Consider the following 15329-nt stretch of genomic DNA (forward strand, 5'->3'; position numbering starts at 1 on the left):
ATGGTCGTACCACCTCATCTGCACACCCAAATCTTGTTCGTGGGACTATTCCCCTGTCTCTCGCTGAGAGTAACGCATTCTTTTTCTGTAGAGCAAGTTCTACTGCCACTGCTAGCCCAATTTCATCGCCTCGGCTTCACCGTGTGTATAACATACTGTTACCTATGAAGACAACTAATTCAGTTGCTCCCCTTAGATTGTCCCTCCTGGCCACCATACTGACAGCTTCTTTAAAGTCACTTTGCATTTCATCAATCTTGTTTCATTTGTTCTGATTGTCCTTTCCTGACTTGGAATATCTTACATTACATGCACAATAGTTCATAATAGTTAATAGTTATATTGCCGGAGTAGTTCTCTTCGAAGATGTGTTCCACTTCGTTGCAAGTACCTGTTCTTCTCCGTACGTGTAGCCTTGACCTCGCTTCTCCATAATTTTTGCTTTTACTAATCGTAAACAAAAATGTCACGTTCCTTCAGCTTCACTAGTTCAAATGCAAATGCAAATCAACATTTTCAGTAAATTCCCTCAGGACCCTCCTGTTATCAACAAAAGATTTTTCTATAATACAACTAAGCTTCTTTAGCACTTACTGTACTACTTTCTGACAAGCTTACTTCACAGCAAAAAGACTGCTGAACAAGTAAGGTTTTGGCCACAAAGATTTCTTACAGAGTAAATACACACACACACACACACACACACACACACACACACACACACACACAGCAATCTGGGTGGTAGGGACAAGGAGAGGAGGCGGCAGAGGCACGGATGGGGAGAGATGGCAGGTTGGGGATGGGGAACAGTAAAGTGGTGTACGTGGGTGCATACAGGGACAAGGTGGGGAGAGGTTAGTATGGCTAGGTACAAGTCAGGAGGTTAGACTGTGGGCAGGGAGAGGAGGGGAAAAGGAGAGAAGTAAAAATACTGTGGTTGCATTGGTGGCTGTATAGTGCTGGAGTGAGATCAGGGAAGTGGATGACAGACAATGACCCAAAGGTTGAGGTCAGGAAGTTATGGGAATGTAGGATGTATTACAGGGAGAGTTTCCACCTGCAAAATTTAGAAAATGCTAGTTTTGGTAGGAACGATCCTGACGGCACAGGCTGTGAAGAAGTCACTGAAGTGAAGAACATTGTTTCGGGCAATGTGCTCTGCAACTGGTTGGTCAAGCTATTTCTCGACCACAGTTTGTCGGTGGCAATTCACCTTGAGAGACAGTTCATTAGTCGTCATGCAGCTCAGTGGTTGCTGCTGAGCTTCTAGATCACGTGACTGCTTTCACAGGGTGACCTTTATTTGATGGGTTAGATGACGCTTCTGACTGGACTGGAGTAGGTGGTGGTGGGTGGATTATGGGACTGGTCTCGCATCTAGGCCTGTCACAGGGACATAAGCCACGAGGCAAAGGGTTGGGAGTTGGGACGGATGAGGATATTGTTTAGGTTTGGTAGGTGGCAGAATACCACTGTGGGAGAGTTGGGAAGTACCGAGTAGGATATTCCTCATCTCGGGGCATGACGAGAGGTAGTCAAAACCCTAGCGGAGTCTGTGACTCGGCTGCTCCGGTCCTGGGTGCTCTTCTGTGGCCGGACAGTGGGATTTTGGCAGGTGGTAGATGACTGGAGAGATAAGACGCAGGAGATCTGTTTCCGTACAAAGTGGGGTGGATAATTTCGGTACGTGGAGACGTAAGTGAGACGGTCCGTATATTTCGAGAGGGACCACTCGTCACCGTAGATGCGACAGCTGCAGGCGGCTAGACGGTACGGAAGGGACTTCTCGGTACAGAACGGGATGCGGGAGGTATTAGCGGTGGTCGGTACGTTTGACGTGGAGTGAGGTACTGGTGTAACCGTCTTTGAGGTGGAGGTCAAGATTGGAAAAGGTGCCTTGTCGGGTTGGGGAGGACCGAGTGAAGCAAATTGGGAAGAAGGTGTCGTGGCTCTGGAAGAATGTGGAGAGGTGTCCGCACCCTCATTCTAGATCGTGAAGATTTCATCGACGAATCTGAATCAGGTGAGGGATGTCTTTCTCAGTGTTGACCTGTTCCTCAAAGATGGCTACATCATTGTTTCCATCTGTATACAAACTACCAACCACCAGGAGCTTCCATTTTGACAACTGCCACCCATTCCATAACAAGAAGTCCTATCATAAAGCCTAGAGACCTGCGATTGTCACATCTGGAGTGACGAGCAGTGCCTCTCGAAGTATACCGAGAGTCTGAATGAGGCCTTCACAGATCGAACTTACCATCCTGACCTTGTGCAGAAAGAGATCTACCCTGCCTTATCTCTCGTCACCTACCACCTCTCAGTGTCACACCGTCTGGCTGTAGACTAGCACTCCCCTTGTGACTCAGTACCACCCAGGACTGGAGCAAATGAACCACATTCTCCACCACAGTTTCAACTACTTCTCATCGTGCCCTAAAATGAGGAATGTCCTACCCACTATCCTTCCAACCCCTCCCACGGTGGTATCCTCCCACCAACTGAATCTAAAAAATATCCTCGCGGTGCTACAGACAAATTTTGAAAATCAGGTGGACTGATTTGGAGAGAGGGTGCTGTTGAGGGTAAGAACTGTGTAGGAAGACAGAGACTGGAATACATTTGGTAAGTAATTGAGGATGTAGGTTGCAAGTGCTACTCTGAGATGAAGAAGTTAGCACAGGAGAGGAATCCGTGGTTTGTTGTTGTTGTTGTAGTCTTCAACCCTGAGACTGGTTTGATGCAGCTCTCCATGCTACTCTATCCTGTGCAATCTTCTTCATCTCCCAGTACCTACCGCAACCTACATCCTTCTGAATCTGCTTTGTGTATTCATCTCTTGGTCTCCCTCTACGATTTTTACCCTCCATGCTGCCCTCCAATACTAAATTGGTGATCCCTTGATGTCTCAGAACGTGTCCTACCGACCGATCCCTTCTTCTAGTCAAGTTGTGCCACAAACTTCTCTTCTCCCCAATCCTATTCAATACTTCCTCATTAGTTATGTGATCTACCCATCTAATCTTCAGCATTCTTCTGTAGCACCACATTTCGAAAGCTTCTATTCTCTTCCTGTCCAAACTATTTATCGTCCACATTTCACTTCCATACATGGCTACCCTCCATACAAATACTTTCAGAAATGACTTCCTGACACTTAAATCTATACTCGATGTTAACAAATTTCTCTTCTTCAGAAACGCTTTCCTTGCCATTGCCAGTGTACATTTTATATCCTCTCTACTTCGATCATCATCAGTTATTTTGCTCCCCAAATAGCAAAACTCCTTTACTACTTTAAGTGTCTCATTTCCTAATCTAATTCCCTCAGCATCACCCGACTTATGTCGACTACATTCCATTATCCTCGTTTTGCTTTTGTTGATGTTCATCTTACACCCTCCTTTCAAGACACTGTCCATTCCGTTCAACTGCTCTTCCAAGTCCTTTTGCTATCTCTGACAGAATTACAATGTCATCGGTGAACCTCAAAGTTTTTATTTCTTCTCCATGGATTTTAATAATGGGTCACATCAAGTCAGTCAGAAGACTTATGACTCAAAAAAAAAAAAAATCCCCACTCCGTCCTTACTCCCAACCCCACGCCTTATATCGCTGTAATAGACCTAGACACAACACGTGTCCCGTACATCTTGCCATCTCCGCATATTCCAGTCCGGTCACAGGTTTCACGTATTCCGTGAAGGCAGGGCAGCCTGTGAAAGCAGTCGTGTGATCTACAGTGGCCACCCAGTTGCAAAGCACGTTGCCCAACACAAGTGTTCTTCACTTCAATCACTGCTTCACAGTCTATGCCATCTGGATCCTTCCTACTAAAACTAGCATTTCTGAATTGCACAGGTGTGATCTCTCCCTGCAATATATTCAACATTCCTGTAAATCCTGGCTTCAACCTTTGTTAGTCACTGTCATTCATCCCTTTCTCTGGGACCCACTCGAGCCTACACAGCCTTGTATTCCACCAATGCATCCACAGTCTTTCTACTTCTCTCCTTTTCCTCTCCCACCCCTCCCCATTATCTAACCTCCTGATTGTACCCTCTCCCCACCTTGTCCCTGTATGCTCCCATAAGCACCACATTACTCTCCCCCATCCTCCTCCTTACCCCCACCAACAGATTGCTCGGCCCATCGTGCTCAGTTGCTCACACAATCTGGCCTTGGCAACCTCACGTAAGTGTGAGTTATATTTGTGCAAATGTATTGTGTGTAGTGTCTGCTGCAGGAGGAGGCATTTTGTCCAAAAGCTTACTTGTTTAGCAGTTTTTTGTTGTGCATGTCCGTGACTCGACATCTCCACTATATGGTGAGTAGCAATCTATCCTTTTCACAATGATGTGTGTTTTTGTTTCTTCTGTGTGTATAAAATGTAGTATTTTATTTAATCACAGTATATTGTTTCAGCAGAAAATGAGTTGCCTCACCTTCTGCAGGAAATGATGGTGGACTACGAACCACGGGTTATTTGTTCAGCTTTCATTGCACTCTCGGGCTATAGTGACAGTGGACTTTATTCGGAAAAAGATGTTGTCTCCAATTTGAGACATCAGGTAAATTGGGTACTAATGTTAAACCGTAATTTTCATTTAAATTTTTGGATCCTAACATGTGTTATTTAATTGCAGGTATTTACTGATAAAAAAATAGTTCCAATATTTGAGGTAGATCAGAGTCTGAATAGCTACGCGTGGGACTTCTATAATCACGGTATACGGAAGGCCATTTTAAAGGAAAATTTAATAAGACATGGTGATGACTTCAGTTATTTGAAGGATTTTTTGTTAGTTTTGTTAGCAGTGTACACAAGTCTGCAAGATTTTGATGATGCTGATGAAAACAGAGCAGTTATACAAACATTTGGAATAATATCAGAAAATTTCAGAAAGAAATTTAATAAAGCATACAAAATTGTAGAGGATTGAATTTATAGTACAAAAATGTGGAGTATGTGCCTTAACAATCTTTTGCTCTTTGATAAAAGTAATGTACATTTTAAATCAGGTAATTACTGCAGTGAATAGTACAAAAATGTGGAGTATGTGCCTTAACAATCTTTTGCTCTTTGATAAAAGTAATGTACATTTTAAATCAGGTAATTACTGCAGTGAATGTGCACACAGGGAGTTATTTACCCTGATATGTGCTTTGAATATTTTCTCAAAGTAATGTCTTTATCGATGTATTTTATTTTTTATCCAAGGTTTTTATGGTGATTTATGTGGTTAGGATTCCAGAAAAAAGTTAAATTTATCCAGCTGGTTTTGATAAATGAAATATTAATGCTGTTTTTTTATAAACTAAAATGATATTTGTATTAAGTTTCTTTTAATTTTGTACAGAATGGTTTTAGGGAAAGATTAAATTGATACAATTCATTTTAATATGAAATATTAAGGATATATTTTAGGAATAAAATGGATTTTTGTATTAACATTTGTTCACTTTTTTCTTATGTACAGTATCTATACCATCTTTCATCATCAGACCTGTTTGACAATGTCAAGGTGAATGCAGAGCTTAAATGTAATTAATCACTGATATAAGTCAGTTACTTGCTTAGCACAGGAATCATATGAATACAGGCTGAAAATATGCAAGAACAGAGAGAAATAGTAACTGAATAAGGCAGCTGACAGACATAAGATGAAATTTTGGGAAATATTCTTCTAAGACCTGACAAGCTAATGTGTGTAATACGTTCTTTGAACCGATATAAAACTTCCCAGGAACCATGCTGTAATCTCATCCCTACTAGAATGCTGAGGATGCCTGAGCAATTGTAAAATCTGTCAGTATTGTTACTGAAAAGCATTTTCAAGCAACAGACGTAAAAGTGTATAGGATACTGTATTATGAATGATATGGCACTTTCTGCTTCTTTTCTTTAAACAAAAAACTCATTAGCAAACTCACAGGGAAACAAATTATAGATTATTGTATACTTTGGGCAACATTACAAAAACTCCTTAAGCAATTTTGTGATTGTATCAAAGTGCTGGCAACAGCTATATAAAACTAAATGGGGTAACAAGCTAATACTGGAAATAACACTAATAGTGCAATGCATTTGATGGAGGACCATGGTTGGCCTTGTGACCAATACATATATCAATGGAATTCAAGTAAATAAATTAGATCACTTTGGAAGGTACCAGTGAGATGCAATGACATGAAATAATATCAGTCAAATATGCCTGTAAATGCTGCATCTGCTATTGGATGAATGTCATGAACAACAAAAAATTATGCCAGACTGATTTGTCTTCTTCTGAGGACCGGGTCAGCAAAGATGAGACAACTGCAGGAGAACCGGGAATCTCCAGGTATGGAAGCAGTTGTTCTGCCTCCTCGGGTTCCCAGACTCGGCCAAATAATTTTCCTGGGCACGGTGTCATTCTTGCTATCTCCACATGGATGCAGATTGTAGACTGGAGTGCTTTTACTGTGTTATTGGTGGGGATGGTGATGGCCGGAGGTTAACTCCTGTAACGGTGGTGTGTGCCCCTTAGTCCATCACGGTAGTAGCTGTGTTTGTTGGCTTGTGAGATAACCAACTGTGACCTCAGCAGTGAGTAGCTTTCGACCTCGAATGCCTCGCAGTGATACTAGCAGTCAACTAAAGGATTGTCTGTAGGTGTCATATTAAACTGTTGAGTCTACTTTGAAGACGGACTTGGTTGTTAGTAAAGGTATGCTGTTATGGGCTAGAGAAGATTTGTCTGTGTAGCACCTACAGCCACACTTTCACTCAGCTGGGTGGCTTCTATCCATTGAGCATGAGCTATATACATTAATAAATGGGATGGGAATGTGTTTGGTACCATTTCTTTTACAAACATTTTCCTATGCTGTGGCATACAATGGAGGTTTTGTATCCAAGTTCATAGTTCTGGGTTCTCAAGTGTGACCTGACACTTTTAGGATGTGTAACGATGAAAGATGTTTGTGATGTTTATTAGTAAGTGTTGGAACAGCCTACTGTGGGAGATATTATTATGAACCCATCACTTCTACAAGACAAGATGGCGAGTGAGAATCTCCTCTTGCTATATGGGATCACTTTTTCCTTGCTCTGGAGGTGTTTAAGAGAAGGAGAAAAAGATAAAAGGCCATGACTACAATTAATGCCATAAAAAACGGCTGTTGAACTGACTTGTGTTAAGATATACTTCTTGTCTTGCTTTTGCATAATCTATGTATGTTTAAGGCGATCAGTCAACCCACTTGTTATATAAGACTGTTGTTGTTAGAGAAAATGTAAAGGCTGAAGGTATAAAGTTCAGTTGCTACATCTATCAAGTAGCACGGAAAATAACGCTCTCTTTCAGCATTCAGCGAAACACAATGAGACGAAGTCCTGCAAAAAATGTTGGAGCTCAGTTGGGTGGAACTGACTAGCATGTCTATCTTAGCAAACGTAAAGAAAGGTGATGGAAAGATACTTTATTAAATAAATATACTGATATCAAACGTAAGAGGGTTATAGATTACACACAGGAAGTGTAACACCGAGACCATAGCAAAAACCACCGACAATCCATTTCAGTATGGTGACCTAGGTGAAAACACAGATTAGTGATGCTATTTCATTGAAATAATTCGGCAATATCCGTTATTGCCAAGGATGACAAATACCAAAACAAATAATAAAGAAAAATAAGAATGCACAGTGTAGGATAATAAATTGAACTATAAGAAGAAAAGTAACATCAAATAATATTATAAAGAAGAATTTAAGAAAACTGAATAAAAAAGGGAACTTTGAGATTATATGTGCATTTCATGTTTTCGTGGTGCAACGATTGTTCCATAAAATTTCGGGTATGCAGCTGCATAAATTTCAGTTCTTCTACTGATATTTCGGGCAGTATACCATACAGCCACCTTCAGAGTCAGCCGAGACGACTGACAGTTAGTCACCTCGGCTCACTCTGAGGATCGCTGGATGGTATATAGCCAAAATATCAGAAGAAGAAGTGAAACTTAAGATTGTACTTTGCTGTCAGTAGCAATTAGTACAACAACAGTACGTACAACCACGTGTAATTCAAACTAGACACGGAAATACTAGATTTTTTGGTTGACTAACAAGATTTCCTGTCTTGGGTCGGAGAACTACAATTGACTAAGCAGTCCGTGACGCCGCTACCACAGCCAGTGAGTGGCACAATGACGGCTCGTCTCCACATACACCGTCTGTGGCGCAGTTCAATGGCACAATTGGCTACACATTTGCTACCCGCCACCATCACACTGTAGCAAGCTGATTTCATCACCCAGTGAGCTGTATTGAGCCCAGAACTAATTTCGTGCACTGTGGCGCACGTTTAAACTTGCAAAGAGATGAATTGGTGTAGAAGGGTAGATACGGAGTGATGTTACAGAAGTACTTTTAAATCTAAATATTTGCTCTTGGTTTAAGTTTTATGCCAGCTTAGACTAGAGAGATGGAGATGGAAGAATTGTTGGCTTGTATTAAGCTCAAGGAGGGGGGGGGGGGGGGGGGGAAGATAAGTTATGACAATTTGAAAAGGCAAGGGGAGGAATTAGGTACAAAAATAGACCCTTCAAATGCTAAAATTTCAGATATGGGAGCAACCTTATTAAAGCTACAGAAGGAGTTAAAGACAGAGAGAAAAGCAGTCTAACTTAGGAATGAGGTTCAAGAACAGGTAAAAGATGTAAATGAGAAAATTCAACAGGTAGAGGAAGTATCAAATCATGACTCAAAGTATACAGTGTCAAATCTCAGATACACGAGGTTAGATAAAGGTGTTAGAACAAAGGATAGAAATTGATGGAGTCATTGGTGCCCCAAATGCTTTGACTAGTTTGTAGGAACAATCTACAGGAATTAGTAGAGCTTGAAGTACAAGAAAAAGTAGATTTTACCAACACTACACCTAATTCTGCGGGTGATATAGAAGAAAATGCGAAAGAGTTTCAAAAGTTAGAACTTAGTATGTGTTCAGCTACGGGTAATACTGAGATGTCTGTTGATCGATCAGAAGAACTTAACAACTTGGAACAGGAACAAATTTACAGTTTCCAGAATTCAAACTTGATGGGGACATTCATACAACCTATTTTAAGGGAATTACCTAATAAATAGGAGGACTGACAGAAAATAGATTTTACACTCAGTTATTAGGTGGCTGACACCACAGAATGCAGATCTTCACATTCAGAAGAAAACAAATCGTGCAAAGATTTTCATCTAAAATTTAAAAGAAATTACTGGTCAGCATGCAAACAGGAAGAAATGACATTAGAATTATTAGATCTGAAGTATTATAAAAGTTATGGGGTAGCTGCCCACCCAGCTGGCCGTGCGGTTTAACGCACGTCTTTCCGGGTGGGAAGGATCACCTGGTCTCTGGCACGAATCCACCCGGTGGACTTTTGTCGAGGTCCGGTGAGCCGGCCAGTCTGCGGATAGTTTTTCGGCGGTTTTCCACCTGCCTCGGCGAATGTGGGCCGGTTCCCCTTATTCCGCCTCAGTTACACTGTGTCGGCGATTGCTGCGCAAACAAGTTCTCCACGTACGTGTACACCAGCATTACTCTACCACACAAATATAGGGGTTACACTCGTCTGGTGTGAGACGTTCCCTGGGGGGAGTCCTCTGCGGGGCCGAACCGCACAATAACCCTGGGTTCTGTGTGGGGTGGCGGAGGGGTGAAGTGGACTGCGGTAGTCGTCGTGGGGTTGTGGACCACTGCGGCTGCGGCGGGGATGGAGCCTCTCTGTGGTTTCTAGGTCCCCAGTCAACATACAACACAATATGGGGTAGCTATAAGCAGTGTATGGAGTGGCATCTCATAAATTCAAAATATTTAGACAGGCCAATAGAAGAAATACCTCTTGTAACAATAGTGATCTGTAGACTGTCATATTTTGTCAGGAAAGAGCTCTGGTGTTGGGGGTGTCAACTTTTGTTGAAGGCTTGAGCACTTTAAATAAGGAAAGAGGTTATTATAGACTAAGGGAAAATCAAGCCAGAACACTAATGTGAGGAATCACTATCCAAACAAACTCACAAAGAATAAGGAAAGTAACTTATATAGTTTTAACAGTAAAAATATGAGTGGATGGAATCAAGAGACGATGGGCAAAAGAATATGCAGTACCAACTATAAGTTCATGTAAAATTTATTGGTGATACTTAACATAAATTTGCAAATACTAAAAATGGTTCAAATGGCTCTGAGCACTATGGGACTTAACATCTGAGGTCATCAGTCCCCTAGAACTTAGAACTACTTAAACCTAACTAACCTAAGGACATCACACACATCCATGCCCGAGGCAGGATTCGAACCTGCGACCGTAGCGGTCACGCGGTTCCAGACTGTAGCGCCTAGAACCGCTCAGCCACTCCGGCCGGCTGCAAATACTACTGGGTATTGATTAAGTACTAACATATAAAGGCAAACTAGACTTTGATGCTGAAGTATAGTAATGGGAAAATGGAGATTATAATTATGTAGTACCACTTAAAATAAATTACCTAGTCAGATGAGCAAAATGTATTATTAGATAACATGCATTTAGTTGCTATTGCTCTGGCAGTAAGCAAAGAGGAATCAGTAATGGACTTTGAAGAACTGAATGAACAGATATAAATTGAAGCTTACAATCAAATTTAAAATAAAAGACAATGAACCATACTCTTGTAAATCGTATTCGGTTGCCGTAACTTCAAGATGTACAATACAAGAAGAGGTAAATAAAATAATAGAAAATAGAGCAATAGAAGAAGTTTAAGTGTAAGAAAAGCTACAGGAGGGGTGTGCCTGGTATTAGGTGCAAGAACATGTAAGAAGCACATAGAAACGTATTGGGACAGACCCTTATGTACTGACACGTTTTTAACTAAATTTGAACAGGAAAGACATTTTATGTCAGAGGATTTGATTGCTGGTTACTGGCTGATAAACCTGCATGAGAATTCGTGGAAGTATACTGTGTTTTTGTTTAACAGGAACTCTTACCAATTTAGAGCGTTGACTTTTGGATTAAATATCTCAACCACCTCCAAGTGCCAGCATGAGGTAGGTGGCAGTTCAGTTGCAGCAGCCTCTATTGACAGCTGGCAACTAGACTGACAGCAGTGCTGTCAACCCTCACCAGCTTGCGAAAGTTATTATGAAAGCAGGTGAGAAAGGCAGTATCGGTGCAAGGTAGAAGCTGAAGAGCGCAAAGCTTCCACTGTCTAGGTTCCTGCTCAAATCGCCTACCATCATTAAAGGTTTATGTTCATACTAGTATTTATTTGTACTAGAGTTACAAACTGCTAATACTAAAAGTAAACTGATTTATTTTGTTCCTACTGGAGTCCTTAGTTTAGTGTTCTTTTAGTTATTCTAAATACTTCACCACGTGTACTACAAGAGTGTCCTTCCATGGCAGTTCTATACAACCACACGCAGTGAGAAGTTTAAACTGGTATGCACACCCAACACAACATACCGCCAATTAAGTTCACAGCACAGCCCAATATTGTTGGCTACCATTTTTCACACCCGACTCGTCGTGATAATGCTACACGGCGTAGTGGCACGTGTGTTTTTTACAAGTGTATGTGACATCGGTGATCTGCAACCTCGCAGGATTTTGTGTTTTCATCGAGGTCATCGTTGGTGTCCAACCTGCTTCAGCTGCACAGAGGTAAGTACCTTTTCCCTTTGTTTTTTTACGTCGATGAAGCAGCTTCGTGCACTGTGTTACACGACATCCATTTCATTCACTGAAAGCGTTACTTTGAAGTACACTGTTCGTGTGTCTGCACATTCTCTCTTTTTTTTTTTTTTTTTTTTTAAAAAAAGTAAGTAAGTTCCAGTCCCTCGATTGTGATAATCACTATTTACAAAGTATTATCACATTACATATGCTTTTCTTTTACAAAACGTATTGATACGATATACATTGGTTTTTAAGTGTGGCTATTGTTACTCAGTGTCTGTGTTTCAAATTGTGAAATATTGAAATATACCGCTCAGACATATCTTGACCCAGTATTGTGAACAACAGAAATAATTACATGTAAAGGTATAGGACATCTGGCTTTCTAAACCTCTGAGTGACATGATTTTAGGTGTGTAACCTTTCGTACTGAGCTATAATACAGCAAATGACTAAGAATGTGAATGAAGAAAACTGTCATTTTAATAACATAACAACATATGACAAAGAAAATAACTGAAACAATATTAAAAGAACAAAAGTCATTACTAAAATCTAAAGAGGCTTAGTAAATACACAATGCAATAATCTACAGTACATGTAATCATTTCCTCTGGCTTCCTACTTTAACTAATGAATGTCACTGTGCTTTAATTTTTTTGCATTGTCACTTCAGTGTACACATAGTATTCTGACATTGGCAAAAGATTTTCCATTCTAGGTAGCACTTAGCACTAGATCTTTATACAGCCAATAGATTATGATATATAACAGCATATGACTGTTAAATTTTCTCCAGTGTTCAGGCTTTTGGTCAAATATTTTCACTGTTAAGTAATAAGAAAAATATCAATTCTAAATTAGTATTTACAACACCGAGAAATTTATAAAAACACCACTAGATGGCCTACTAGCTTCACGCGTTTTTCATTACGTCGGCCAGTGCAGTTCTAGGCACGTCAGTCTGGAACCGCGCAACCACTACGGTCGCAGGTTCGAATCCTGCCTCGGGCATGGACGTGTGTGATGTCCTTAGGTCAGTTAGGTTTAAGTAGTTCTAAGTTCTAGGGGACTGATGACCTCAAATGTTAAGTCCCATAGTGCTCAGCACCCCCCCTTTTTTTTCACACAGCTAAATTAGGTCAAGGCTTCGATTCTACTTACATAGTTTTGTTCACTCAACCTTTCAGAGCAATCAGCAATTCTTTGTGTTAACACAAAGTATTTTAAAACATTAGAGTAAATAATGGTTTCATATTACAGTTAGTTCACACGACCTATTGTAGTGATTCAAGAATTTTTGTGTAAATTCTAGAACCACTCAGCCTTCTACCATCTGGAACACACGATATTCTGGATGTGAGTGTGGGATGGTAGAATCCTACCTACTGTGCATCACATGTTTGTGTGTGCAGGTTTAAAATCAGTTGCGGGAAGCAAGTAGACGCAGCGGTCGAACGACACCGACAAGTGACTGTCGGGCAATCCGCAGATGTTTTAGCGAGTGTGTAAGGAAGAACTGAGGAGTTTATATGCAGCTCTGTGCTTATTGTGTCATTGACTATTGTTATTAAAACAAGAACAGTTGAAAAAGTACACTTGACGCATCCTCGTTAGAGGCAAGACTCATTTTATGATTCGTGTTAACTTTCTTTTAATTGTAATTCAATTTGTTTCTAACATCCGTCTGTACGAGATACTTGCAGGAAGTTACATACTCTTGTGGAAACTGAAATTTTTATTGTCAAATACATCGTTAGTTGACGAAAAGTAAAGTCTGTATGTCTACTTATTCCATAAGTAGGAAGAGTCTAAAGATTCCTGTACCTAGTGTTATTCGACGGAGAAGAAGTTGAGAGGGTTTCCAGCAGCCAGCTAGCCAGTAAAGAAGAGTGGCTGCAAATTCCATGTAAGTCACCTCCTAAAGAAGTGGAAGGTGGTTTGGGGGAATAAGCCAATGTAACCCAGAGCCACACTCACACTGTAAGTCGTCTGAACGTTAGACATTTCCCTGAAATTCATGGGCTTCTGTCATCCTTAGGGTAGTCCTTCTTGCTTTAAGACTTTCTTACTGAATGTATCTTCTCAAATCTCTATGGTGATGAAGGCCTTTAACCTTATCAGAATTAAGACAGGATAAAAGATGGGATCTTTCATGAAGAATCTTCACAATTCTGAAAGGCTGCTGTAGAAGAAGTTGCCACTTTTAGTGTTTCAAGATAGGTTTTGCACGAGTCTTTACTAATATCAAATTTCCATTGACTGTTTATATGTGGTCTAGACAATTGTCACATGAATTCTTTCTCACTTGGGCGTTCAATGAAATAATTGCTTGATGAATTTTTTCTTCCGATGTTATGTTGTTACTAGGTACTTGAGGAAGTGGGTTCACCCCCTCTTTTCTCTCTTCCTTTCCTGGGGAGTCTACTCTGAAGAGAAGTGCAGCAATGTGTTCATCACCTGTTCAAAGAACGTAACAAAATCTACCCACTGGTTTTGTTCGTTTTGTGTATACATCCGGATAAACTGTTTAAATACCCAGAAAATCCTCACAGTTGCGTTTGTTTCAGAGTGAAGTATTACCAGTAAAGTTTGAGGAATTATCAGATACTGTAGTATTGCTTTGGGTGTCCTGAGTCAAGGGAAATAGTCTTTCTTTAATCTTCTGACAATAGGCTCTGCTATGATAGACTCGGTTGAATATAATAGTACATGTTTGGAAAATAAATCATGAACAGTCAGTAGGTACTTAATGCATATCCCCTAGCCTGAGGGTATGGGCCTGCAGTGTCCATAGACACTATCTCCCCTGGTTTTGACATTACTGTCAGGTGCAGTGGTATCTGTATCGGTAGATAGATTTATCTATTTTACCCTCTGCCAGGCAAGGCATGTTCTTAACAAATGGTGCACACATCTCTGCATGTTTGGGAAATAACAGTAGGATGCAATTTTCTGCTTGCACTTTTCCAACACTATTGTACCAAATCATGTTGGGCATGTGATATACATACACACTATGATTCTGATTTAAGTTTGTTGCAGTGAAACGACACAGCATTATATGTAGAATTATGTAAAGGTTATTGCTGTATAATTTGTTTGACTCTCTGCCACCTAGGATTAACATCTTGCAATGCACTCATGTTCTTACTTTCTCAAGATAGGGACAATAATTTGCCAAATCTTTCATTAGATAAATCTTGTAATTGGTCACCTGCTCAAAAAGCTCAGTGAATTTGGGCGGTGCTTGGGGTTAGCTTGCAGGTAATAAGACAGATCAATTTTATTTATTAATTTATTTACACGCCAAGTTCCACAGGACCAAATTGAGGAGCAAATCTCCAAGGTCATGGAACATGTCAGTACATGAAATTACAACATAAAAGTAATAACGGATAAAAATAAAATGTTTATGAATCCGAAAAAAGTCAGTTCATAAGGTTAAGTAAACACAATCAACAATATGGCAAGAATCAGCTTAATTTTTCAAGGAACTTCTTGATAGGTTAGAAGGAGTGACCTATGAAGAAACTCTTCAGTTTTGATTTGAAAGCACTTGGATTATTCCTAAGATTTTTTAATTCCTGTGGTAGCTTATTGAAAATGGATGCAGCAGTATA

The 15329-nt window shown here is 40.4% G+C and overlaps 1 protein-coding gene across 6 annotated transcripts in view; it reads left to right on the forward strand.

Annotated features, from left to right (window-relative positions):
* The window catches only part of LOC124719938 (probable ATP-dependent RNA helicase DDX60), a 113182-nt gene extending 107800 nt beyond the window's left edge, over positions 1 to 5382 (forward strand). For 4 of the 6 annotated variants that reach the window (XM_047245132.1, XM_047245136.1, XM_047245134.1 and 1 more), the window contains exons 8-9: positions 4426 to 4571; positions 4647 to 5382. In XM_047245132.1, coding sequence (XP_047101088.1) covers positions 4426 to 4571; positions 4647 to 4943 — 443 coding nt within the window. In that variant the 3' untranslated portion in view covers positions 4944 to 5382. The remainder of the gene's footprint in view (positions 1 to 4425; positions 4572 to 4646) is intronic. The other 2 variants (XR_007006024.1, XM_047245135.1) reach the window with 2 other exon arrangements.
* The last annotated feature ends 9947 nt before the right edge of the window (positions 5383 to 15329 follow it).

Source organism: Schistocerca piceifrons, chromosome 11 (genome assembly GCF_021461385.2).
Source record: "Schistocerca piceifrons isolate TAMUIC-IGC-003096 chromosome 11, iqSchPice1.1, whole genome shotgun sequence".
Classification (NCBI taxonomy): Eukaryota; Metazoa; Arthropoda; class Insecta; order Orthoptera; family Acrididae; genus Schistocerca; species Schistocerca piceifrons.